Source organism: Gossypium arboreum, chromosome 2 (genome assembly GCF_025698485.1).
Source record: "Gossypium arboreum isolate Shixiya-1 chromosome 2, ASM2569848v2, whole genome shotgun sequence".
Classification (NCBI taxonomy): domain Eukaryota; kingdom Viridiplantae; phylum Streptophyta; class Magnoliopsida; order Malvales; family Malvaceae; genus Gossypium; species Gossypium arboreum.
This window is the reverse complement of record NC_069071.1, coordinates 10,401,731-10,425,734: the sequence shown is the minus strand read 5'-3', so window position 1 is coordinate 10,425,734 and position 24,004 is coordinate 10,401,731. Positions and strand designations below refer to the sequence as shown.

At 34.5% G+C, this 24,004-nt stretch overlaps 2 protein-coding genes across 4 annotated transcripts; both read left to right on the top strand.

Moving 5' to 3' along the window:
* Positions 1–6,636: 6,636 nt before the first annotated feature.
* On the top strand, positions 6,637–18,878 carry LOC108466936 (protein EXPORTIN 1A). 3 transcript variants are annotated; one of them, XM_017767319.2, is made up of 32 exons: positions 6,637–7,277; positions 8,381–8,497; positions 8,760–8,852; positions 8,945–9,016; positions 9,794–9,901; positions 9,997–10,079; positions 10,734–10,872; positions 10,997–11,065; positions 11,161–11,238; positions 11,443–11,505; positions 11,599–11,643; positions 11,953–12,060; positions 12,169–12,267; positions 12,772–12,975; positions 13,442–13,501; positions 13,916–14,026; positions 14,177–14,274; positions 14,530–14,638; positions 14,935–15,000; positions 15,100–15,198; positions 15,293–15,373; positions 15,472–15,561; positions 15,958–16,043; positions 16,142–16,222; positions 16,304–16,486; positions 16,890–16,956; positions 17,126–17,236; positions 17,422–17,529; positions 17,613–17,750; positions 17,824–17,961; positions 18,050–18,154; positions 18,362–18,878. In XM_017767319.2, the coding sequence occupies exons 1-32, from the start codon at positions 7,179–7,181 to the stop codon at positions 18,482–18,484; spliced, it is 3,231 nt and encodes a 1,076-aa protein (XP_017622808.1). In that variant the 5' UTR covers positions 6,637–7,178; the 3' UTR covers positions 18,485–18,878. The 3 variants fall into 3 exon arrangements, with proteins under 3 accessions (XP_017622808.1, XP_052880239.1, XP_052880237.1); XM_053024279.1 differs by lacking the exon at positions 6,637–7,277 and adding an exon at positions 7,284–7,544; XM_053024277.1 differs by lacking the exon at positions 6,637–7,277 and adding an exon at positions 7,587–7,826.
* Positions 18,879–19,097: 219 nt separating this feature from the next.
* Positions 19,098–21,207, top strand: LOC108466937 (anthocyanidin 3-O-glucosyltransferase UFGT-like). Its single transcript, XM_017767320.2, has 2 exons — positions 19,098–19,860; positions 20,172–21,207. Exons 1-2 carry the CDS (start codon positions 19,236–19,238, stop codon positions 21,044–21,046), a joined length of 1,500 nt encoding a protein of 499 aa, XP_017622809.1. The 5' UTR covers positions 19,098–19,235; the 3' UTR covers positions 21,047–21,207.
* Positions 21,208–24,004: the final 2,797 nt, after the last annotated feature.

Sequence of the window (24,004 nt, the reverse complement as noted above, 5' to 3'; positions counted from 1 at the left end):
CCTGTGTCCTTCCACGGTTATCATCAGTATTCCGATCTTATCTCCTACGAACAATGAGACCCTCTCCCTGAGAGTCGAGTTTAACCACAAGATGCTTCATCTTATCATACGAAGTCAAAGAATCATAAACCTCATCAACTGTAAGAGACTCGCGGCTATATAAAATCGTGTCTCTAAAGGTTGAATAAGACGGAGACAACGAACAAAGTAGAATCAACCCTAGATCTTCCTTATCATACTGAACCTCCATGGCCTCCAAGTTTGAGAGAATTTCTTTAAACATGTTAAGTGTTCGTGTACAGGCACACCTTCCTCCAAATGATGAGCATAAAGGCGTCGCTTCATATACAACTTGCTTGTTAGAGTTTTCGACATATATATTTGTTCTAGCCTCTTCCATAATACAGCGGCGGTCTTCTCTTTCATCACATCTTGCAAAATTTCGTTTGACAAATGCAGATGTAATTGTGTTAATGCCTTTCGATCCTTACGCTTCTTTTCTTCATCTGTTAATATCGAAGGCATCTTATCTATCCCTAGCAGGGCATCCTTCAGATCCATCTGTGCAAGAACTGCTTGCATCTTAATCTGCCACAATGTAAATCTGATGTTGCGATCCAACAGTGGAATTTCATACTTCAAAGACGCTATTACCGTGATCAAGATGAACAACCCAGAAGCTCTGATACCAATTTGTGAAAATAAATAAACTAAAATAAAGAACACACAAATTTTTACATGGAAACTCTTTCGGGAAAAAACCACGGGCAGAGGAGAAGAAAATTTGCTATGTCGAATTCAAATTATTACAAGAAGAATAAACTATGTCTATTTATTGGCTTGTGAAGCCATATGCTTGTAAGACTGAAACACCTTATTCTAATTAATATCAAATAGATAGAATTTAATAAGGTTTAAAAAACCTTATTCTAAAATAAAATAAAAGAAGTGTAATTCTATATGGATTCTTCTTTTATTTTATTTTACCACTGTATTTTATTTAAATAAGGATTCGGGTCACTTAATTCTAACAACAAACACAAAACACCACAAAATACCAAAATGACACACTTAAGTACATGCCATATACTTTAACAAAAGGAAATTCACCACGCTTGTTGAGTTCGAGATTTCTGCTGGATGCTAATGTCGAAAGATGTTTACAATCAAAACCTAACCTGCATACGAAAAACAAAACCACATGCTGAGTATGAACTCAATGATATTTCTATAATCCTAATATTAGATTATATATAAATCACACAAATGAAAATAATTTAATATCAATAAGATGCATATGCCATTTCAATATTATACCAAGCCATTTCATAATTTTTTAACTAATATTACAAAATTTGATACATTTTACTCTATAGTTGATATTTCAATAATATAATACCACATCTCTTATTCAAATTCGAATTTTCTATATCAAATAACATAGTCAATTGTCATACCAATTCTTTTCACAATTCATTATTCTGTTTTTACATTTTTTAACTCCCTATTTGATACATGCACGGGAACAATTGAAATGCATTCGAGTTCATTAAATGGACCAAACTCCAAGTTACTCATTTCAAGAGAGAATCCAATTGAAATACTCATCGAGTTTATAACATGTGCTAGATCAAAGAAGTTTAAATAGGTGATTATGGGCATTCAGCAAATTTAGGCTGAAAATGAGATGTCCATCCCTTATTGGACCCAAAATAACGTCTCGAGTCCATGCAATGTTTTGAATATGGTTGTTTGTTTAGTTTAATTAATTTTATAGTTTTTAATTATGCCTTGTTTATTATATGCATCTTTAATTAATGTCTTGCATTATTAATCTATATCTTTTAATTGTGACATGCACTATGTGTTCTGCATTTAATAAAGTCATGCATTATATAACTCTCATGTTAGTTAAGTTTGCATCATAAATTATGACATGCATTATGTAACTCCCATGTTAGTTAAAGTTTGCATCATTAAATTAAGTCATGTATTAAGTAACTCATTTGTTCATTTAGTTAGCATCTTAGACCATGCATTTAAGCATCCTAGTTGTTAAATATGTTTGAGTTTGTTTATGTAAGTATGTTATTTTGATTTGGCCGTTACTTTTTAATTCATAAATTAAAGTGTGTTTATTTTCATTTTAAATAAGGTGATTTAAATTGCATGTTCAATTAATTTGTGTGCATGAGTGTTATTAAATATGTTGTTTTTATTAGTGTTTTAAGTTATTATTTAATCTTAAATATCTATTTTGCAGGTGACTTTTCATATGATTAAAGACTCTTCAAAGTTGGACAGTTTAAAATAAAATTAATACTTGTAATAACTTTACTTAATTGTTGAAGATGAAATGTCTCACATAGGCATTTGAACAGTCACAAAAGTGCCTATAAATAATTTGTGAAAAGAGCCTTTGTAAGATAATGAATGGATGTTGAATGAATATTTTAAGTTATTGTGAGAATTCTATCTCATTGTTCTTGAAAGAACTTACTTCGACTTATCAAGGTACTCCTTGTGCCGTCAAACATTTTTCTTTTAAACTTATCACTTCCTTTCTTTCTTTGTTCTAAAGTGTGGCGTTCTAACATACTGCTGGTTCCTATTTTGCTATATAGTTTGTCACAGTTTACTTCTTCTTCTACAAGGACTTGTTTGTTATTTAACTTTATAGAAATCAGGTCACGATCTTTCATATTGTTGGTTCATTTCTAAGTGTCTATTTCGTGCAAGTTATCCATCCAACACCATTTCCATCCTTTCCATCGAAACAATAACCATTAATCCCATTTTCACCTTAAAGTCTATAAATGATACAGCATTAGACGATCGGACAACTCAGCATCTTGTAATCAAATTCACGATTACGAGCACGCATCACTATTAACCTAACTCGGACTTGGATGGATACGTAGATCCAACCAATCAAACTGATTTGTGCCTCTCAGATAAATCCAAAAATAGTAAGTTACTCCTAGTGTTGCTCAGTATAATTGAAAAATAGGTTTGCCCAGCACTCCTCGACTCGTAGTCGTAAAAACCCTAAACTCTTCCTACTTATGGCATGCTAATTATTCCCGATCCTACCTAAACAGTTAATAGGGTAACCATTTCTTAATTACATTTATATGCCAATATCTCAATTCATATTATAATCTCATCATCAAATCATTGATTCACACATATGGCAGTATAATTCATCACAATATAGATTCAATTTCACATTTGTCTCAATATACAACATTTATCATAACAACCAATCTCAATCACTTCAATTCAAATCTTTTTATCATTTGCATCTCACCTTATGATCTTATTATACAATACAGTTCATAATAACAACAATCAAAGTAGTTTCAGGTTATAGAAACATAAATCGTAAACTCCAAGCTATTCCTCGACGACTTTGTTTTTTCTTTTCTTTTTCGAGGAAGTTAGATCAACGTTAGCTATGGATTAACATAAACACAATAATTCATCAATGCACAATCAAATTCACACACACTTGTATATTTATACAACTTTTACATTTTATTCAATTTAGTCCTTAAAACTGGGACTAACATAACTTTCAATCTAGAACTCATATTTTCAATATGTTTTCACTATAGTCCAACTAGGAATTCCTATTTCTCATTTCTATCACAAATTTTGAAATTTTTGCATTTTAGTTCCTATTGTACAAAACTATCAAATAACTTTTCAATTTAGTCTTTTTGACTTTTAAGCTTAAAATCTATCAATTTAATACTTTAAACTTTAACAGTTTCAAAAAATAACACACGAGTCAGCTATATTAAGCTCCTGGGATTTCAAAAGTATAAAAATTACAAGAAAATGACTAAATTTCACTAATTAATTTGAAGCTTGAAATTTTAGAACCCTAGGACGATTTTCACTCTTCTTCTTCTTTAAAATTCGACATAGATGAATGAAAATGAGATGAGCTCTCTCTTTCCATCCACTAAGTTAATTTGTGAAGGTTTAGATCATTTTACCACTATTTATTAAATTGCCCTTTTAGCCCTTCCATAAATCCCATGGCTAGCCATAATTTACTAGCCTTAATAATGCTCATAGTCTAATTGCTAACTTGATCATTATCCTTTATTTTTAAAAACCACTTCTTTGGCAAATTGAACTTTTACTACTTTTACAATTTAGTCTCTATACCATAATTAATTACTAATTAGGCAAAATCACCTACTCAAAATTCTATTCACCTATAATATACCTCAGTTTACGAAAATGGGGTCCTGGAACTGCATTTTCTAACACCACTGATTTTGGGGTTGTTACAAAAATATCACTAGAATAATTAGAGTTAGTTTGGGAAAAGATAACAGAATTTAACTAGGAGAAGAAACCCGATTTAGTAAGGAATATGTCACCACATTGTGACGTCGTTTATTGGCTCATTGAGACGTCACACATCGCGTCATCAGGATGCTAGTTTTTTCGTCTAGACGTCGGCTCTTCCTCGTCACGACGTCGACTCAAAATGCGAGACACACTCCACATGGTCCAAAGTGAAAAATATAAAAAGAACGTGCTAAGGGAAATGCTATGGTCAATTATGGATTATCCTCTCATCTTAAAGGAATGAACAACCAAATGAGGCTTCAAATATGTTGGCCTTGCTACGTTAGAATTATAGTTGCCAATAAATAATGTCCCAATCCTACAATGAACTAGTGAAAATCTAATGCATATTGGAAAAACTTTCTTTAATACTACAGCAAGTGACTTTAAAGCAAGTGAAAGCAATGATGATTTTTGTTAGAATGAAGTTTTGAGTCTAAAGGGTGTTATAAAAGTGGAGGATCCTTTACCTAGAGGTTTCAAACTTCGATTCCTAATTAAAGTGCTTATTTATTTTTCTTTTAAATATAAATTGTTGCTAGACTTTTATTATACATGTGGAAGGTTAGGTCATAGTTTTAAGAGTTATTGGGCTTATATAAAAGGGTAACTAAAAAAATAATATATAGTGATTAGATGGGGGCAACTCCAATGAACAAGCAAGGCACTTGTGATCGAATCCTTAACCTCGACATACAATAAATTGATAGAAAAAGTTGGGTGAGTTGTGCACATGCACTTAGAAAATAAGTTGGTAAACTTGTAAAGTGCACAAACACTAAGATGAATGTTCCTTCAAATTTAATAGAATAGGTTGAGGAGGTAAGTGGCGTAACTACTAATGGTAGAGAATCTCATATAAGTTTAACCTGGTTTAACAATGTAAGAAAGGAGATGTTAAAAAGTGAAGATGAATTAATTAAACCTAACATGGATATTGATCTTTGCATCTTGGGATACAAAAGAAATGACCAAGAAAATTGTCTAAAAGAGCATGGGAGGACATTTATCTAAGCCATAATTACAGATGATGAGTTCATGGATGCCAAAGCTTTGATCAATTTAGATAGCAACATTGAGGATATGAGGCTTGGAGTTTGGCATTTTGCGGCCACGCTATTTAAATATCCCATAGTTCCAAAAGAATCTAAAATGATTAGTTCACTAAAATCAAAGAACGATGAAAATGCAAGCATTTTAGAAGATTTCTACAAATCAATTAAAAAGCTCGATTCAAAGTTGTGAATGATGGAACCAGATGGGAGAGAAAGAAAAACAAGAAAGTGTTCAAAAGTGTTTTCAATCTAATTAGAAATGAGAAAGTTTACTTTATATTGGTTTACCCAAAAATAATGTGTCTTTGGAAGAAATTCTAGACTCGTTTATGTATTTAAGCTAATGTGTTATTTTATTAAGGAATGAAGGAAATGTAACCTTGGTTGAACTTTTTATCAAATGGTCTTTAGTATTACTCTATTGATGTAAGACGGTTAAGCTCTTTTCACCTCTCCTTTGGATGGGAACAATATTATCATCCTTTTCCACTCTGTGGAAATTATAATCTAAGGAAGGGATTGTACCTACCATTGTTTGTGCAGTAACATTTTTTTTTTTTGGACTTTGAGAAAGGGTTAACTCTTTCCTCAGGTTGGTGATTAAAGATGTATCATTTTATCCTTCATTTTTAAGAAGTGTAAGCTCAATTTAGATAAAAACTTTTTAGTGGGGATCCATACACCTTATTTTCCATAATGATGGTGGTTTACAAGTGTAGTAGGGTGATTTGTGTGACTACTTGGTAGTGCCTTGTGAGTTTTGGGCCATTGGGTTTGGATCTCTTTAGGCCTTTGTTTTGTGTCTAGTCTTGTCTCGTTTTGTTGGCCATGATTGTTTGGGTTTGTTATGTTTTCTATATATATATTGTCTTGCTTCTTTTGTATTGTGCAATATCAATCTTTGATAATTTTGAAATGTTTTTTCATAAAATTATAATTAATAAAATCATTTCAAAATAAATTATATTAGATTACTGCACACTCGTGAAAAAAATTCTATGTGAAAATATTTATAAATAAAATATGTAAAAATAAAATGAAAATTTATTTGAAATAATAAAGTTAAATATTTGAAAATAATAATGCCTTAAATTAAAATTTCATTATTATAAATTTATTTTATTAATTCTAAATAAAATAAAATATATAATTTATTTTAAAAATTGGTGTAAATAAAGTATAATATATATTTATAATTTATTATAAATATTATGTTGATGTGTATCTTTCCTCAAAATTAAACTTCCAACTAAAGAAAAAAATCCGACGCCGTTCTCATCGGTCTTCACTTCACTATCGCTTTTCTAAAATTTAGGGTCCCAAAATCTCTCTTCCTAGAAACTAAAATAAGAAAATTAAATAAAAAAAGGGTAAAAAGCGAAAATACAAAAATAATAAAAGATTTCAAACTCTCTTCCAAGCTCCGTCCGCCTCGCTCCCTCTTTCTTTACGTTCTGCTTCAATTTTAAGCTATCTATTTTTTCTTCTTAAAAAAAAAAAATCACTCTCTCTCATAGTTATATACAAAATTTCTCTTTCTCTAATTTTATTTTTCAAAAACCCTCCCCTCCCCTTCCATCTTTCTAGAAGATCCTCTATTTTCCTTTTTTTTTGTCTTTTTCATACTTCTCTTTTTAGGGTTTGGCTGGTACAGTATCTAGGGTTTTCGTTCACCAACATTCTAGTGAAGAGATAATAGTGTTGGATTTTATTTTGGGGGGAAGTGTGTGATAAGAGAGGTGAACTTTTTTAGATATGGCGGCTGAGAGGCTTAGGGATTTGAGTCAGCCGATTGATGTTTCCTTGCTTGACGCCACCGTTGCTGCCTTTTACGGCACCGGATCTAAACAAGAGGTTTGATTATTTCTTTCCTTTGCTTTTTTTGTTTTTACATTTTTATGTTTCCGTTTATTGACTCTTTGACTGGGAAACGGGTAAATGTGGTTTTAGTTAAAAGTGATTTTCTGTTGGTTTCGGAGAAAGTAAAAGGGAGAGTGTGGGGGATTTTATTTTCCTGGGGTTTAGCATGATTGGGCATTTACTTCAAAACGGAGATATGTCCTGGGGAAATGTTAGGGGGCGACCTGGGTGAAATATTATTTTGAATTTCTAGGGTTTTATGTGAGTGAGGTTTTACTTGAATGCATTTATTTTTTAAATTAGAACTTTATATTTCTTTCTGATTTTGCGGATAAATGTGCGAAAATGCGGTGGTGGTTCGGGAGGGTGGAGGTTAGGTCTAATTATGGCTTTTAGTGCACCGTCCTTTGCCTTTTTGGGAAGTGCCATATGATGTAAACGTTTATAGTTCAATTTTGCCCATTAATTCATCTTTTAAGATAACTTTTAAGACTTCTTCTCAGCTATTATGGAATGAAGGAAGGTTGAAGTTTTTTAGCTAATGTAATTTCCAGGTTTAAGATTGGCCTTTGCATTTAAGTTTTATCCCTTTTGGTTTGATATTTTATATTTCTTCCATTCAAATAGAATGATTATGATAGTAGTAAAAAGAAAAGAAGTGTCCTTCACATTTTTATTGCCTTAATTAGGCCTTTTTGAAGTCAACATAGCAGGAGATCAGTAGTTATATATACTTTTGTATAATTTTTGTACCCTGTTTTCTTTGTAGCAAATTACATTTAAATATCAGTGTTTCCCTTAGGTAATTAACAATCCCAGGTCTATCTACCTCGGAAAAAAACCCTTCAGTCTTCAGCTAGTTTACATTTCAGAAGTAGTCCTAGCTTCACCTTGTTGATCAAACATATTTATTTTATTTGGTTGCTCTACTGATTAAAGTGAATACTTTGTCAGATGGTGTTATTTTATTTCTGGCACTTAATGTATCTTGTGCTTTTTCATATACGACATGCCTCATAAGGCAATAATTATATTTGGCCTGTCTCATCTTCACTTCTTATTGAATTTTTCCCTCTTAATTGTACATCAATTTACAGAGAGCACATGCTGATCAGATCTTGCGAGATCTGCAAAATAATCCAGATATGTGGCTTCAAGTTGTGCACATCTTGCAGCAGACAAAGAGCCTTAATACCAAGTTTTTTGCCTTGCAGGTAAATGGAAATAACTATTTACTTTGTAATCTTTAATTGTTGGCAAGGAAAAGTTGCTCAAGAGAGTCCTAGTTCACATTCCTCTGTTGTGTATGGTTCTTGTAACCATGATTTAATCTTGACCTTATAGCTGCCTAGACGATTGTTACTTTGGGTGAACCTTTCCTAGCAATAAACATGAATGCTGTAAAATAATGTAAGTAGAACTGACCCTCAGTTCAATCTGATGATTCTGGGACCTTTATTTCATGCATGTCTATAGGTTCTTGAAGGTGTCATCAAGTATAGATGGAATGCCTTGCCTGTTGAGCAGCGAGATGGAATGAAAAATTACATTTCTGAAGTCATTGTACAGGTAAAGGAGTTATTCCTCTCAAAGGTTTGTATATTTTAGTCCATATTCTTTCCTTTGGGTATTCATTTCTGCATGTACTTTTCATGTGCTAGTTGTCAAGCAATGAGGCATCCTTTCGAGCAGAAAGGCTGTATGTCAACAAGCTGAATATCATATTGGTTCAGGTATGATTTATATGCTTCAAGAAAAGTTACTTCATTTACAAGGGACAGGCTTGCTTTAGAGTTCATTGAGTAACAGTTACGCAACTTGCAGCTGGAGCTTTAACTTTACCAATTTTTTATTGCACCCTTTTTTAGCAATGACAACCTCAGTGTTGTCAAAGGCGCAAAGCGCACTCTAGGCACTAGAAGCACTAGCCTGAGTGAAGTAAAGCATAATGTATATGTATAAGTTTTTGCAAGTCTGTGTATATAATATATAAAGCTAGAGATATATGGTAAACTCTAAACTGTGGTCTACAAAACATGCAATTTTTTATTGGCCAACATGCACGATTTCCTTATGGTAAACTTTTGTTGTTGAATGCTTAAATATTGAGAACTATAGAGTTCGATATTACCCCTTTCTTACTTGTAATGGTATATCAAATGAAGCAAGTGAAAAATAAAAGAAATTACAGAGAAATTCAATCAGGCGGGCTTTTTTTTTATGAATATTGTTTTACAAAAGGGCACCTCGGCGCACCAGGTGTGTGCCTGATCAAATGGGCCTCACCTGGAAGGGTTTGAGGCATTTTTGTTGAATAATGCTAAGGTGTAAGGTGCACACCTTGACTACACTGGATAATCTTTACAAGTTATAGCACCAAAAAGGCAAAAAGTATTTTTTCATTAGTGGTTTCACAAGTATTGTTTCTTTAATCTAACATGAGGGGAAATTAATGGCATCATTAGATTTTGTTGTTATTGTCTAAAATGTTTTGTCGATTGCATTTTCAGATTCTAAAACATGATTGGCCAGCTAGATGGCGAAGCTTCATTCCTGATCTTGTTGCAGCAGCAAAAACTAGTGAAACAATATGTGAAAATTGCATGGCGATACTGAAAGTAAGTGAAGAATCTTTGATGGTAGTGAAATCTAGTGATTCTTAGTAACCTGGTTGCAGAATCTTTGATGGTAATATGAGCTTTTCTGTGGTCAGCTTCTAAGTGAAGAAGTTTTTGATTTCTCAAGGGGTGAAATGACTCAACAAAAGATCAAAGAGCTTAAACAATCTCTAAATAGGTTGAACTATTCTACTTATTTTCAGCTTTTAATCTTTTTGGGATGTCTATTGTTCTGTTTACATTTTAGTTTCTGTTTATAGATGTTCCATTCTTGACCATTCTTAAATGTTCATTTGTAAGATCTCTGATTGTACTCTATTTCTGTTACTCTTGAATCGATTAGTTTTCAGCTCTTTTTTTACTGGAAGAGTTCAAAGTTTAGTTGTCTGTAATCATATGTGATCAAAATTTGCATGGAAAGTAGACATGGCATGTTTGGGAATGTCTTTTGATTTTGTGTTCACATGTTGACTTATGATATGGTTTGCACAGTAAATTGGCAACAAGATCTTAGATTATTTCAACCAGTAAGTAAAATAACTTGTCTGAAAAGGAACAGGACCAAAATGACTTCTCATCAATTAAATACCAAGTTGTCCCCTCTAAGCTACCTAATGGGGGGAGAGATATCTTTAGTTTACGCTTAAAAATTGTTAAATGAACTATAACCTGAAGATATGTTTTTATTAATTATATCATTTACCTTGCTCTATTGTATTAAATAACGTGAGGCCTTGATGATAATTTTATTCTTCCAACTTAGTTTTGTCTTTGATATTTGTTTGTTCTCTGTGTAATTCATCATGCTAAATGTTGTGTTTGTTTTTAACAGTGAGTTTCAACTCATTCATGAGTTATGCTTATACGTATTATCAGCTTCGCAAAGAACAGAACTTATACGGGCTACACTGTCCACCTTACATGCGTTTCTTTCGTGGATTCCTCTGGGCTATATATTTGAATCAACTTTGGTAAATAATTCTTGGTTTCTTGAATGACTTAACTGTTTGTTATGCATGTAACCTTTTAAGATGGTTTTTATTTATTTTGTTAATTTTTGTTTCACATTGCATGCTGTATTTATGTGTTTTACAGCTGGAAACACTCCCAAAGTTTTTCCCTGTACCATCATACCGGAATCTTACCCTCCAATGCCTAACAGAGGTATTTTTATGAATATTTTTCCTAAATGGAATGAATTAGTATTGTTGTTACCCTTAAGACTGGAAATTTATTCTTAGATTTGTGGATGATTGCAGGTTGCTGCCTTAAATTTTGGGGACTACTATAACGTGCAATATGTTAAGATGTACAATATATTTGTGGTCCAGTTGCAGGTTTGTTAGAATGTACTTCATAAGTTCATTGATATTTGCAGTTAGAACTTTGGTTTGCAGATCTGCGCATTCTTTTGGCTCACTGTTTTGTTTTGTACTATTGGGTTGATATGTATATTTTACGTCGCTTTTTTTTCATTCGGTTTTTCTTTCTTTCCCGTTTTTCCTCTGTTAATAAATCAATACATTTTGGGGTGTTTTTAGACTATTCTCCCACCCACTACAGACATCCCTGAGGCTTATGCACATGGAACCAGTGAGGAACAGGTATGGTTCTAGTCAGATTGTTCCTATCTGGCATGCATTTTTAGATACTTAAAAATTTCAATGTTAACTCTTTCTTTTTTGTTGTTTCTCTAGGCATTCATTCAGAATTTGGCACTATTCTTCACTTCATTCTACAAGGTATGTTGCCTATGAAATTAAGAAAGCTCCTTTTGATAATAAGGTGGAGGATGGCTAATGAGTAATTGGCTTGGTTTAGTCCTGAATCTGATGTGGTTAATGAGTTCCTAAATGCTTTTGATGAAAGAATAATCTGAATTACTCATAGTATTGGTCTAAACATGTGTTTTGTGGTTGTTTTTTTACTTTTTTTCTTTGGTTAAGCATATTGTTAAATGTATTGATCAAGCTTAAATGTTCTTACAGTTGATAGCTTGGCTGCACTGGGTGTTTTTGATGATTATATTGCTAATTGTTCTTTGTTTTCAGTTTCACATTCGGGTGCTAGAGACTGTGCAAGAAAATATTTCTGCACTGTTAGTGGGTCTGGAATACCTTATCAACATATCTTATGTGGATGATACAGAGGTCTTTAAGGTATCATAGCTTTGTTATATTTGTAAATTATTTGTTCTATCTGCTTGTACTCCTTTTAACCCGTCAGAAGTGGGTTTAAAGTATTATGTTGCTTATCTTGTTAAATAGGTTTGCTTGGACTATTGGAACTCCTTGGTCTTGGAGCTGTTTGATGCAAATCATAACATGGATAATCCTGCTGTAACTGCAAACATGATGGGACTGCAGGTATCATGATATTTTATGTTGGCTTTAAACCATTTTAAAGGATTTGAAATGTAGAAAACTACTATAATCTCCATTACTGCTCAGGTGTTATCAATTCTATGTGCAGCATATCTTGCAACTTTTGTTTTAGCCACCTTTGTGGGAAAAAAAACTTCCTCTGGTACTTCTCGGTTCTGAGAGGTGCCAACTGGAAACAAATGTGCACATCTTTTAGTGATTGCCTTCAAATCCGGCAATGACATATATCATAAGATGTGGTCATATTGAGCTCATATTTTTGCAGCTTTGTGCTATATGCATATTTGGAATGCTTTCTTACTTGTCTATGAAAATTGTTGTAGAATTGGGATTGCTCACTATAGGTAGCACAGTAGCTTTTTTGTGATTATTTCTGTGAATAGATGTTGCTTATAGTTTGTGAATTTTAAATTGCTACAAGATTTGCTACTTCTGGGTTCCTGTAGAATAATCAGTCATTTCTTGTCCATGAATTGAATCTGGCAGGTGCCTTTGCTTCCTGGCCTGGTCGATGGCCTTGGTGCCCAGCTTCTGCAACGAAGGCAACTTTATGCTGGTACAATGTCAAAGTTGAGAATGCTCATGATTTGCCGTATGGCTAAGCCTGAGGAGGTTTTGATAGTTGAGGATGAGAATGGCAATATCGTTCGAGAGACGATGAAAGATAATGATGTTCTTGTTCAGTATAAGGTGATAAATATCCAATATAAAAAATGTGATGCTTAATCTTGATAACTAAATCTAATTCCCAGTTGGGAGTCATTAGCCCTTTACAGTTTACCAGCTTAAAAATATATTTACTACTTATGGCTAACTGGATTTGATGATAGGTTTAGGGTTTCTTTATATGTTGGTCTTAGTAATTTTCTTCTTTCCATTATTTTTCAACTTCGGCTAGTAAGATGTCTAGTGCTGAGCAAAAAAAATGTATGATGTCTATTAGGCATGCAAGTATTTTGCATGCCTGTAACTTAAATTTCTTTTATCTTCTGAACAATATGCTAGTGCTACACTTAATATTTGGGGAAAAACCATAAAAGCTTTCTTTTTCAAACAGCTTATGTTTTAGAAGTTTATGTTTTTGTAGTCTTATGTATTATTTTTAAATTAGTTGTTTTCTCTTGAATTCTGTTGTTAATACCGTTATATGTTGCAGATTATGAGGGAGACATTGATCTATTTGTCTCACTTAGATCATGAGGATACTGAAAAGCAGGTATAGAACCATGAGACATTTATAACTTTCTGTTTTTCTAAAAGTTAAATGATGTTATTTACTGCGGTTTGACCTAATTTGTCTGAGGCTGGGATGCATTGTGTTCGCTGAGAAAAATGATATTTTCCTTTTTCTTCTCTAAACAACTGTAGCAATCTGGCATTTAGGTATTCAGTTGCATATGATATGACCAGGGTTTGGCAAGGAATGGTCACAAAAAAAGAACTCTAAAATTTGACAATCTAGGGAAAATGGAGTCCTCTTTGTAGTTCATGCTTGCATTTTTTAAATTTTCTCTAGGAACATTTTGCATCAACTATATTTTGTCGTTCATTCTTTACTACATATAAATTTATGGCAGATTTTTAACTTCTAAAATAAATATGTATTTGTTTCTTTATATATGTAATGCAGATGCTAAAGAAATTAAGTAAGCAATTGAGTGGTGAGGATTGGACTTGGAACAACTTGAACACATTATGTTGGGCAATAGGATCTATTTCTGGTTCCATGATGGAAGAACAGGTATCCTTCAATCTAGACCAAGAAATGTTAGGCAGCTGGTCATACTCATGTGATATAGACACATATGCATGTACTTGAATGCGTTGCTATCTCATCTTCCTTTATATGCTTTTTTGCCATGCTAGTTAACATATTTGGTGTTCATGGCAGGAAAACAGGTTTCTGGTGATGGTCATTCGTGATTTGCTGAATTTGTGTGAAATCACTAAAGGGAAAGACAATAAAGCTGTTATTGCTAGTAACATTATGTAAGAATATATGATATCAAGAGTATTTTGGTCGGTCTATGTTTGTTTTTCTTTGGACTCTGGAGTGACCATTTAAAAGCATGCCACATTCTGATCTGTGGTTTTATATGAATGGCATGGCAAATTTTTGGGCACTCATAACATGTGCTTATTGGTGACTTGGGGAGTGTGAAGTGACTTCTTTGATGTTGTCTTCTTAGTGATATATTTTAATCTCAACTCTCAATCTAATGTGTTTGTCGGTTCTGTTTACAGGTATGTGGTTGGACAATATCCAAGGTTTTTAAGGGCGCACTGGAAGTTCCTTAAAACTGTAGTTAATAAGTTGTTCGAATTCATGCATGAAACCCATCCAGGAGTTCAGGTAAAGTCACTGGGAAAATGAAATAATTTTGATCTGAAATGTTTGACCAAATAATTCAGGGGTGCAACACTTGTACAGTTAATATTGCTGATGTGCTTGTTATTTAGTATATTTTTGTTATTGGTAACATGGTTTGCAAGTTGCAACTGAAAGTACATGTAGGTTGAATTTTTCCATGTGTAATTTTGTTTATTGTTATCTCATAATGTTATGATTTTGCTTCTTATGATGATAAACCAGATTGTAACTATTTTTTCATGGTATAACCCCTTAATATAACAACTTGGGTGCTTCAGGATATGGCCTGCGATACATTCTTGAAGATTGTTCAGAAATGCAAGCGAAAATTTGTGATTGTGCAGGTATCAGTTACTTCCAACATTTTGCGTCTATGGCTATAACCTTTTTTATATGTGAGGTCAAAACCTGTTATATTGATGAACTGTATGTTGTGAGTTCAGGTTGGAGAAAATGAACCATTTGTATCTGAACTTCTATCTGCTCTTGCAACCACCGTTGCTGATCTAGAGCCTCATCAGATTCATTCATTTTATGAATCAGTATGCCACTTTTCCATGCCTTCTATTTGATCTTTGCATCTCTGTTATGTTAGTGGATGCGCTCAATTTTCCCCTTTTTAATTTTAAATTTTAGGTTGGTCATATGATTCAAGCAGAATCTGACCCCCATAAGAGGAATGAATACTTGCAGAGACTGATGGAACTCCCCAACCAGGTTTGTCACTGATAGAGGAACAGTTGGTTTTTGGTTTCTCTTACATTAGGGTGAGGTTGTTCTGGAAGCCCATTTTTATGATGCTGCTTGTTATGCAGAAATGGGGTGAAATTATTGGGCAGGCACGTCAAAGTGTCGACTTCCTTAAAGACCAGGATGTGATAAGAACTGTGTTGAACATATTGCAGGTAAGTCTATTTTCATATGAGGTGTTTTCTTCAGATCTTTTGTTCAATATTATTGTACATGATGCACCTAGTTTTTCATATTGTAAATGAGGGTCTGCCTTTTGCTTTAAGATAAACTGTGCTGTTCTTTGCCGTTTCTATTGCAATTTTTAAAATAAAAGTAGAAATTTAAATGGTTGGTCGTTCTTGAAAGTGTCATTGATATGAAGTTGAAGATTGTTATTTGTCATGACATTTAATGCTTTATGTCTGTGTATCTGTTGACTGGTTTCTTTGGTGGTGGATTAATGCTGTTCCTTCCTTGCAGACTTGTTATTTCTGTTTTACATTCTGTGGTTATAATTCAATGCTTCTTGGGATTTAGTGAGACTTAGATTTAGTTTTTTTGCTCTGCAGACAAATACTAGTGTTGCCAGTTCTCTTGGAACACACTTCTTATCTCAGATTTCTTTGATCTTCCTAGACATGCTCAATGTATACAGGTATCTGATTTAGTGGTTCAGAATGCAAGTTTGAGCTTGGAAATGGAATAATTTCTTTCTAATATGGGTAATCTGTGGTGATGTAATAAATTGGACAGAATGTACAGCGAGCTTATATCAAGTAGTATTGCAGAAGGTGGACCGTATGCATCAAAAACATCCTATGTGAAACTTCTACGGTGAGATTGATTTTTGTGGACTTGCTTTTGTTTGTTTGGTTCAACCAAAAATTTGTTTATTTAATGTGCTTTGTGAAGCAGATCTGTTAAGAGGGAGACTCTAAAGCTCATTGAAACATTTTTGGACAAGGCAGAAGATCAACCACAAATTGGGAAACAATTTGTGCCTCCAATGATGGATCCAGTTCTTGGTGACTATGCTAGGAATTTGCCTGATGCTAGAGAATCTGAAGTTCTTTCACTTTTTGCCACAATAATAAACAAGTATGATGATCACTGCATACATGCTTCCATATTTATGGTGTAATTGCAATTTGTTGAATATATAAAGTACTTGTTGGTGATTCAAATGTTGAGGGTAGGATGGATTTGTTGTCTAGTTCTTGTTATACCAAAGAATCATGCATGTTAGATGTTGATATTTCTTCTAAGCGGAGCTAAGAGGATATGTGAGGGCCTTGTTGTCTTTGCACATTATCTTGCCCTTTCTGTTCCTGAAAGAGCTATTTCTTTCTTGGTCCCTTGTGGATGGAAATGGTTTCATTATTGTACTGTTACCTGCTGAAGTAATGCCTTTTCTTTATACTTTGTTCTGTTATTTTTATTGTCATTTTTAGTATCAAATCTTTGCAATTCTTATATTTTATTCTGTTATTTATGCATGAAGGTATAAAGTTGCAATGATAGATGATGTTCCCCGTCTATTTGAAGCTGTTTTTCAGTGCACACTGGAGGTGAGTCTTTTATCTGTATATTTATATTTATTTTAAGCATGCATTATTGAAAGGAGGAATCTTACTCATGGGGGATGGGTTGAGAGGGTGTTGCATGAGCTCCTTAAAGCTTAGGATGTGGTGCTACAGGCAAAAGCTGTCTATAACTTCTTGTTGCCGTGTCCTGCAGATGATAACCAAAAATTTCGAAGATTACCCAGAACATCGCCTCAAATTCTTTTCACTGCTTCGTGCCATTGCTACTCATTGTTTTGCTGCACTTATACGGTTATCAAGTCAGGTTGGTCTTGTGTTTCTTCTTTTTGCTGATCTCTTGTAGCTCTTATTTAATTAAAAACATGAAGTATGTCTTTAAATTTCTGTTTCAATAATATACTATCTAATGTCATTTATTTTTGGATGTTTGAAAGAGTTTCATGGCAATCATTGTTTATTACTATTGTTTTTTCCTTGCATCTGCATCAGCAATTAAAGCTTGTTATGGATTCAATCATTTGGGCATTCCGGCATACAGAGAGGAATATTGCAGAAACTGGTCTAAATCTTCTATTGGAGATGCTAAAAAACTTTCAGGTCTGACAATGTAGGGGTTTCTCATGGTTGATAGCTTGTGTTTACATAAAGATTCTGAGTTTTTGGTTTTTGCACCTTGCTAGGCTTCTGAATTTTGCAACCAGTTCTACCGAACATACTTTTTGTCAATTGAGCAAGAAATATTTGCCGTCTTGACAGACACATTTCACAAACCTGGCTTCAAGTTGCATGTCTTGGTTTTGCAGCACCTGTTCTGCCTGGTAAAGTATTTTGCTGTGTCTTGATTTCTCTGATTTGCATTAGTTTAATCTTAGTCTTTGACATTATTTTCAGGTTGAGAGTGGTTTGTTGACTGAGCCATTGTGGGATGCTGCTACGGTTCCATATCCATATCCAAACAATGGAATGTTTGTTCGTGAATACACGATAAAGCTTCTGAGTACATCATTCCCCAACATGACTGCTGCTGAGGTACAATGACTGGTTCACTTCCAATCTATTGTTTTTTTTTTTTGTTTTATTTACTGAGTTGGCATCACTGATATGATGTGGGTTTCAGGTTTCTCAATTTGTGAATGGATTATTTGACTCGAGAAATGATTTGTCCACTTTTAAAAATCACATACGGGACTTCCTTGTGCAATCAAAAGAATTTTCAGCTCAGGTAAAGCTTTGAAAGAAAAAGGAGAGGTCTCCTATGCTAACGATTATGTAAATTGGTCCATGCTTAGCATTTGTGGGGTTGAAATCTACTGTTAGTTTTAGTTGAAACTTGGAAGTTCCATTTTGGTATTTTGATAGGAGCAATTATCACCTCTGTATGTAGTTTGCTTTGATGAACGAATTGATCATGTGATTCTACTTTCTGCAGGACAATAAAGATCTCTATGCAGAAGAAGCTGCCCTACAGAGGGAAAGAGAGCGACAACGGATGCTTTCTATCCCAGGGCTTATTGCCCCAAATGAGATACAAGATGAGATGTTGGATTCGTAGATGTGGCTAATTTTGGCATGGAGGCTAATTTGTTTAATTTTGACTTGGGAGTTAAGGTTGCGCCTTGGTTGTATGACCTGTATCCCTGAATGTAATCAGATCTGATACAGCATTTTCACCCATTGTTTTTCCCAAGGTTTCTTATTTTTGTTGAAAATGGTGGTTGCACACGGGCTATATATGTGGCGGTTCGGTGATGTGTAGAATATTTAGGTGTTTGACGTAGTACGATCTGGGTCATTGTAATCCTTTCCTAGCTCCAGCTTGATATTTGTATTCATCATGATAGTTGGGATGCACTGAAGATCTTTTAGATGACTTGTTTTCAAGTATTGTTGATTCATCCTATAGGTTTTAAAAAGGAAATACTAACGGCAGAGGTTTGTGCAGAGAACCTTTCTCTTCTTTTTTAGATTTGATTGAAAGTGTTTGACTACACGCTACACTGCTTTGTCTTTGTTTTTAACTTCACAATTTCAAGTGAAGGTAATGAACATTGGTTATCTTTTAAAATCTTGCTTCCAATTTTCTTATCTGAAGTCTGGTGTTCGTGGGGGTTGGTTTATCTAAAAAACAAACCTAATTATGGCGGAAAGCAGACGCACTGTCCAACAACAAAAAATAACGGGGGTTGGCATGTGCATCGTTCGATGACACTAATTCAATGGTGAGCGAACTATGTCAAATCCCAGCTCTATTTTCTCTGTCAACTAATCATTGATTGAAGAGGCGTGGAGGAATACACTGACGTATGCTAACCCCCAATCTTGTATATTCAAATTATCAGTGTACGGCACCACCTTTACCAACCTGGACGGGCCTATGGCTATATAATAACACAGTTTCCTGCCCTTACCCATCCAAACTCAACCTTTCCCGCGCAGCAGTGATGTCAAAACTTGTTGATACCCATGTTGCTGTTCTCGCATTCCCTCACGGCACCCACGCTGCTCCACTCCTCGCCATCATCAACCGGCTAGCCTCGGCGTCCCCAAAAACCTTGTTTTCATTTTTCGGCACTGCACAATCCAACAACTCTATCTTCTTCTCCGCATCCCAACTAACACCACCGAACGTTAAAGCTTATAACGTAGACGATGGAGTACCTGAAGGCTATGTTTTCGTGGGGAAGCCTCAGGAGGACATCGAGTTGTTCATGGAAGCTGCACCCCAGAATCTGAGGAAGGCAATGGAACTGGCAGTGGAAGAGACTGGGAGGAAAGTGAGCTGCTTGGTTGCTGATGCTTTCTTTTGGTTTGCCAAAGAGATAGCGGTGGAGAATGGTGTGCCTTGGGTATCCTTTTGGACTGCAGGGGCTTGCTCCCTCTCTTCCCATGTTTATACTGATTTAATAAGGGAAAAATTTGGTGTTGGAGGTAACTTCCCTTTCTTTTTGTTCTTTTCTCACCTAAGTTTCAACTTTAAGCATTTTCCATCAAAGTGTACTTTAAAAATCTGTCAAAAAAATGGAGAGCTGCAAAATAAGGGAAACATTTTGAAGAAAAAATAGTATATTATCTATAGCTTAAATAATCTACCTTTGGCCGATAGATAGATATCTCATTTCAATGACTTCAAAGCTGACATGCACCACCATTTATCTTCTAGCTTGTGTACAATGTTATGAACATATACATATGGGTTTCAAATATGGATTTATCCACATCTGTACATGTAAATTATACAGGCATCGTTGGGCGAGAAGATGAAACCCTCAACTTCATTCCTGGAATGTCTAAAGTACGAATCCGTGACTTGCCTGAAGGAATTGTCTTTGGAAACTTGGAATCATTCTTCTCGCGCATGCTGCATCGAATGGGCCAAGTTCTACCAGAGGCAACTGCAGTCTTCCTAAACTCTTGTGAAGAACTAGACCCTGATAGGACAACTGATTTGAAATCCAAGTTCAAGCAATACCTGAATGTTGGACCTTTCATCCTTGCAACACCACCACCATCCGTTCCAGATCCATATGGTTGCCTGACATGGCTCGACAAGCAAAAAGCTGCAACAGTGGTGTATATCAGCTTTGGATCAGTTGTGACCCCACCTCCAAATGAACTTGTTGCGCTAGCAGAAGCAGTAGAGGCTAGCCAGGTTCCTTTTATATGGTCTCTTAGAGATAAATCAAAGGTACATCTGCCCAATGGGTTCCTAGAAAGGGCAAATGGTATGGTAGTTCCATGGGCTCCCCAGAGAGACGTGCTAGCCCATGGTGCTGTTGGGGTGTTCATAACTCATGGCGGTTGGAACTCACTAGTAGAGAGCATAGCAGGTGGGGTGCCAATGATTTTCAGGCCGTTTTTTGGGGATCACGGGGTGAATGGAAGAATGGTGGAGGATGTATGGGAAATTGGTGTGATTATTGAGAGTGGAGTTTTGACGAAGAATGGAATAATGAGGAGCTTGGATCTAATTTTGGCACAAGAAAAAGGGAAGAAAATGAGAGAAAATTTGAAGGAAGTTGTTGCACTTGCACAAATATCAGTTGGAGCAAACGGAAGCTCCACTAAAAATTTCAAGAAATTGTTGGATTTGGTATGTAGCCAAAATCATGCCTAGATTTGGTTTTCGTTAAGTGTGTGGAATCATGAGGTTTATGTTTAAATTAATTATGTCTTTCTTATGTATTAAATAAATGACAAATTTCGGTTGCTAGTATTAGTAACATGCGAATATTTGAAACGGTCTCAATTTTAATGTTAAGTTTGCTGATGGAATAATTCTAATTCTGTTTTGTCTTAGTTTTTTTTGTTGTATTACAAAAGAAAAGAAAAAGAAAAGTCTTTATCTTGATAAAAAGTAACAGGGTTTGCATTTAATGAATAAAAATAAAAATAAAATAAAATGGCATCATTTGAATTATTGACAAGATATAAGTTTGTATATATCCAAATAAAATTGCATGTTTTAATGTTAATAAAATATGTATTATTTAAAAGGTAGAATAATATAATTATATTGTTTTTGAATGCATTAATATCATCTTTAAAACGTGTACATGTAGATTTTAAAATGATGTGGGTTAGTTTCGACGAGGTTTGTGAAATGAGCAAATTCAAATGCTTATGGAGTGTCTAATGCAGGGCCAAGACCCTTGGAGATGGTGATATTTCAATCTTGCTATGAAGGTATTATTTCGATTGTTGGGAGCAGGAAATTTTTTGATTGGAAGCGCCTGCAATTTATATGGTTAGATCTCTTCAAAAATGTAATTGAGATTTATACAATTACGGATCAACATATTCTTTATAAAATTTACTAGATTATTTTTTTGATATAATACCTAAAATTATTTATAACTCTTCCTCAACCTTTAAATAAGACGTTCAAATCCACATCCTCCTTTACCAACAATAATGTCGATGCCAAACTTAGTCGACAATAGTACTTACATTTAATATTTTAATAGATGGACTGATAATTTGAACTGTACAAATTATAAGAACTGCTAAAACTATACTACTATTCGATAGATACACTTGTCTTCATCGTGATAATAGTTAGTTTAAAGAACGCTGAATTATAAATTTTTAAAACCTGTCGCGAATATCACGTATCAAGTTTTTTGCGCCGTTGCCGGGGAACTAGGATTTAGAAACACTCGATTTTTATTACTTTAGCCATTTTACTTTTATTGCAATTTAAATTTTTATTTTATTTTCTAATTCTTTATTTATTTTCTTCTGACAGGTTTTTCTAGTTTATGACCAGAAGAAACCCGTCAGGACCATTACTGTTTGATAGTGAGATCAATCGCACAGTTCGCAGAAACCGAAGAGAAATAAGGCGAAGCTTAAGATACACCGAGGAAGAGCAAGAAGACGATATTTCAACTACAACCGAGGAGATGACTGAAAACCAAGAAAATCTGCTACCTCCTGCGATTGCTACTAATCAGAATCCTGTTCCGCGTACTATGTATGATTATGCTAAACTTTCTTTAACAGGAACTGAATCGAGCATAGTTAGGTCTGTTGTTGCTGCAAATAATTTTGAAATGAAACCTAACTCCATTCAAATGATCAAACAGTTTGTTCAGTTTGATGGTTTGTAGGACGAGGATCCCAATGCTCACTTGGCAAATTTCTTAGAGTTTTGCAACACTTTTAAAATCAATGGCATTTCTGATGATGCCATTTGTCTTCGGTTGTTTCCCTTTTCGTTAAGGAATAAAGCTAAATAATGGTTGAATTCGTTACCACGAGGGTCAATCACTACTTGGAAGAGGTTAGAACAAATATGTATGTCGAAAACTCTAACAAGTAAGTTGCATATGAAGCAGCGTCTTTATGCTCATCGTTTGGAGGAAGGTGTGTTTGTACACGAACACTTCGAACCAAGCCTCCGCTATTTCAGAATCCTCCTGTCGAATGGCCTGTTCTCCCCGGTCAAAATAGGCGGTTCAATTCTTTCCCTTAGAACCGTACTTGAGAGTTTCCTAGCTCATACGGCTCGGCAGTCAATTCTTTTGGTATCCTATTTTTTTACCCTACCATATATCCAGTTGAATGAGATTTCTCATAGATCTATCGATTTGTCTCGGATTAACCAAAAGGGGTTAATTACATGAGTTTTAAACTCTAATTTGGATTAAATTAATAATAAGTTTTATCTTTTCGCCCACCTTTAGAAAAATAAAGCATAGGCATTTCGGGGCTGTCGTCCATTGGATTTTTCTGAAAGGTAACTATCTCGGTTTCATATCAGATAGAAATTTGTATAGAATCCTTGAAAAAGACTTCTAACGACCCAAGCTTCTCCCTTTTGCGTTTGTTTTTTTTTTCACTTTATTTTCTTTAAATATTTTGCCTATTTCATGATTTCTCTTATCCATTTGACTATCTTAAGTGAATATTCATAGTAGAATAATAATACTCATGCTTGTCATTAAAGAATATTGCCATTTTTCATACTACATTCATCCATTTTTCTCGTTTCCATAGATTTTATGCTTACCGACATGCACTCATGCATTAAATATTCCCGTAGCATTATTCTCATAGTCCTATTTTAATAACTTAATATAATTGCTTTAGTTATTTTAGTTTTGTTTACTTCATCTAGTACGTGAGTCTCATGAAATATTCCTATTTAGTTTTGTTTTTCCATGCTGTTCTTGGGACATATTGGTTGAACTTTGACTTTTCAATGCAGATATACAATGTCATCCTCATGTGGTAAGAAGACCACTGTCCCTGCCTCGAAGAAGAGGAAAGGAGCAGCGTCATCCTCGAGTCCTACTGTTGTGATTCGTTACCCTTTCCTCGAGTTCCCCTTGGGACCCCAGGAGGAGCTATTTCAAACATTACGGGCCCAACCCCTAGGTGTAGGCCACTGCATTGATTGGACCGCACTTGAACAGATTTAATTGGCTGACGCGGTCTGAGCCGTCCTGATGACTGACTCGTGAGGGCTCTTCTTTGAGATCGTCGAGCTGACGTATCTCGAGTTCACATTGGAACTCTACTTGATGTTCCATCTTCAGACCGTCATGACCAACTTCGACGATCCTGGAAC

Coding starts and splice junctions, on each gene's coding strand:
- LOC108466937 (XM_017767320.2), top strand. CDS start 19,236: ATGCTAACCCCCAATCTTGTATATTCAAATTATCAGTGTACGGCACCA. Junction 19,861..20,171: donor GGAAAAATTTGGTGTTGGAG/GTAACTTCCCTT, acceptor TAAATTATACAG/GCATCGTTGGGCGAGAAGAT.
- LOC108466936 (XM_017767319.2), top strand. CDS start 7,179: ATGGCGGCTGAGAGGCTTAGGGATTTGAGTCAGCCGATTGATGTTTCC. Junction 16,487..16,889: donor TTTGCCACAATAATAAACAA/GTATGATGATCA, acceptor TTATGCATGAAG/GTATAAAGTTGCAATGATAG. Junction 17,530..17,612: donor AGATGCTAAAAAACTTTCAG/GTCTGACAATGT, acceptor GCACCTTGCTAG/GCTTCTGAATTTTGCAACCA.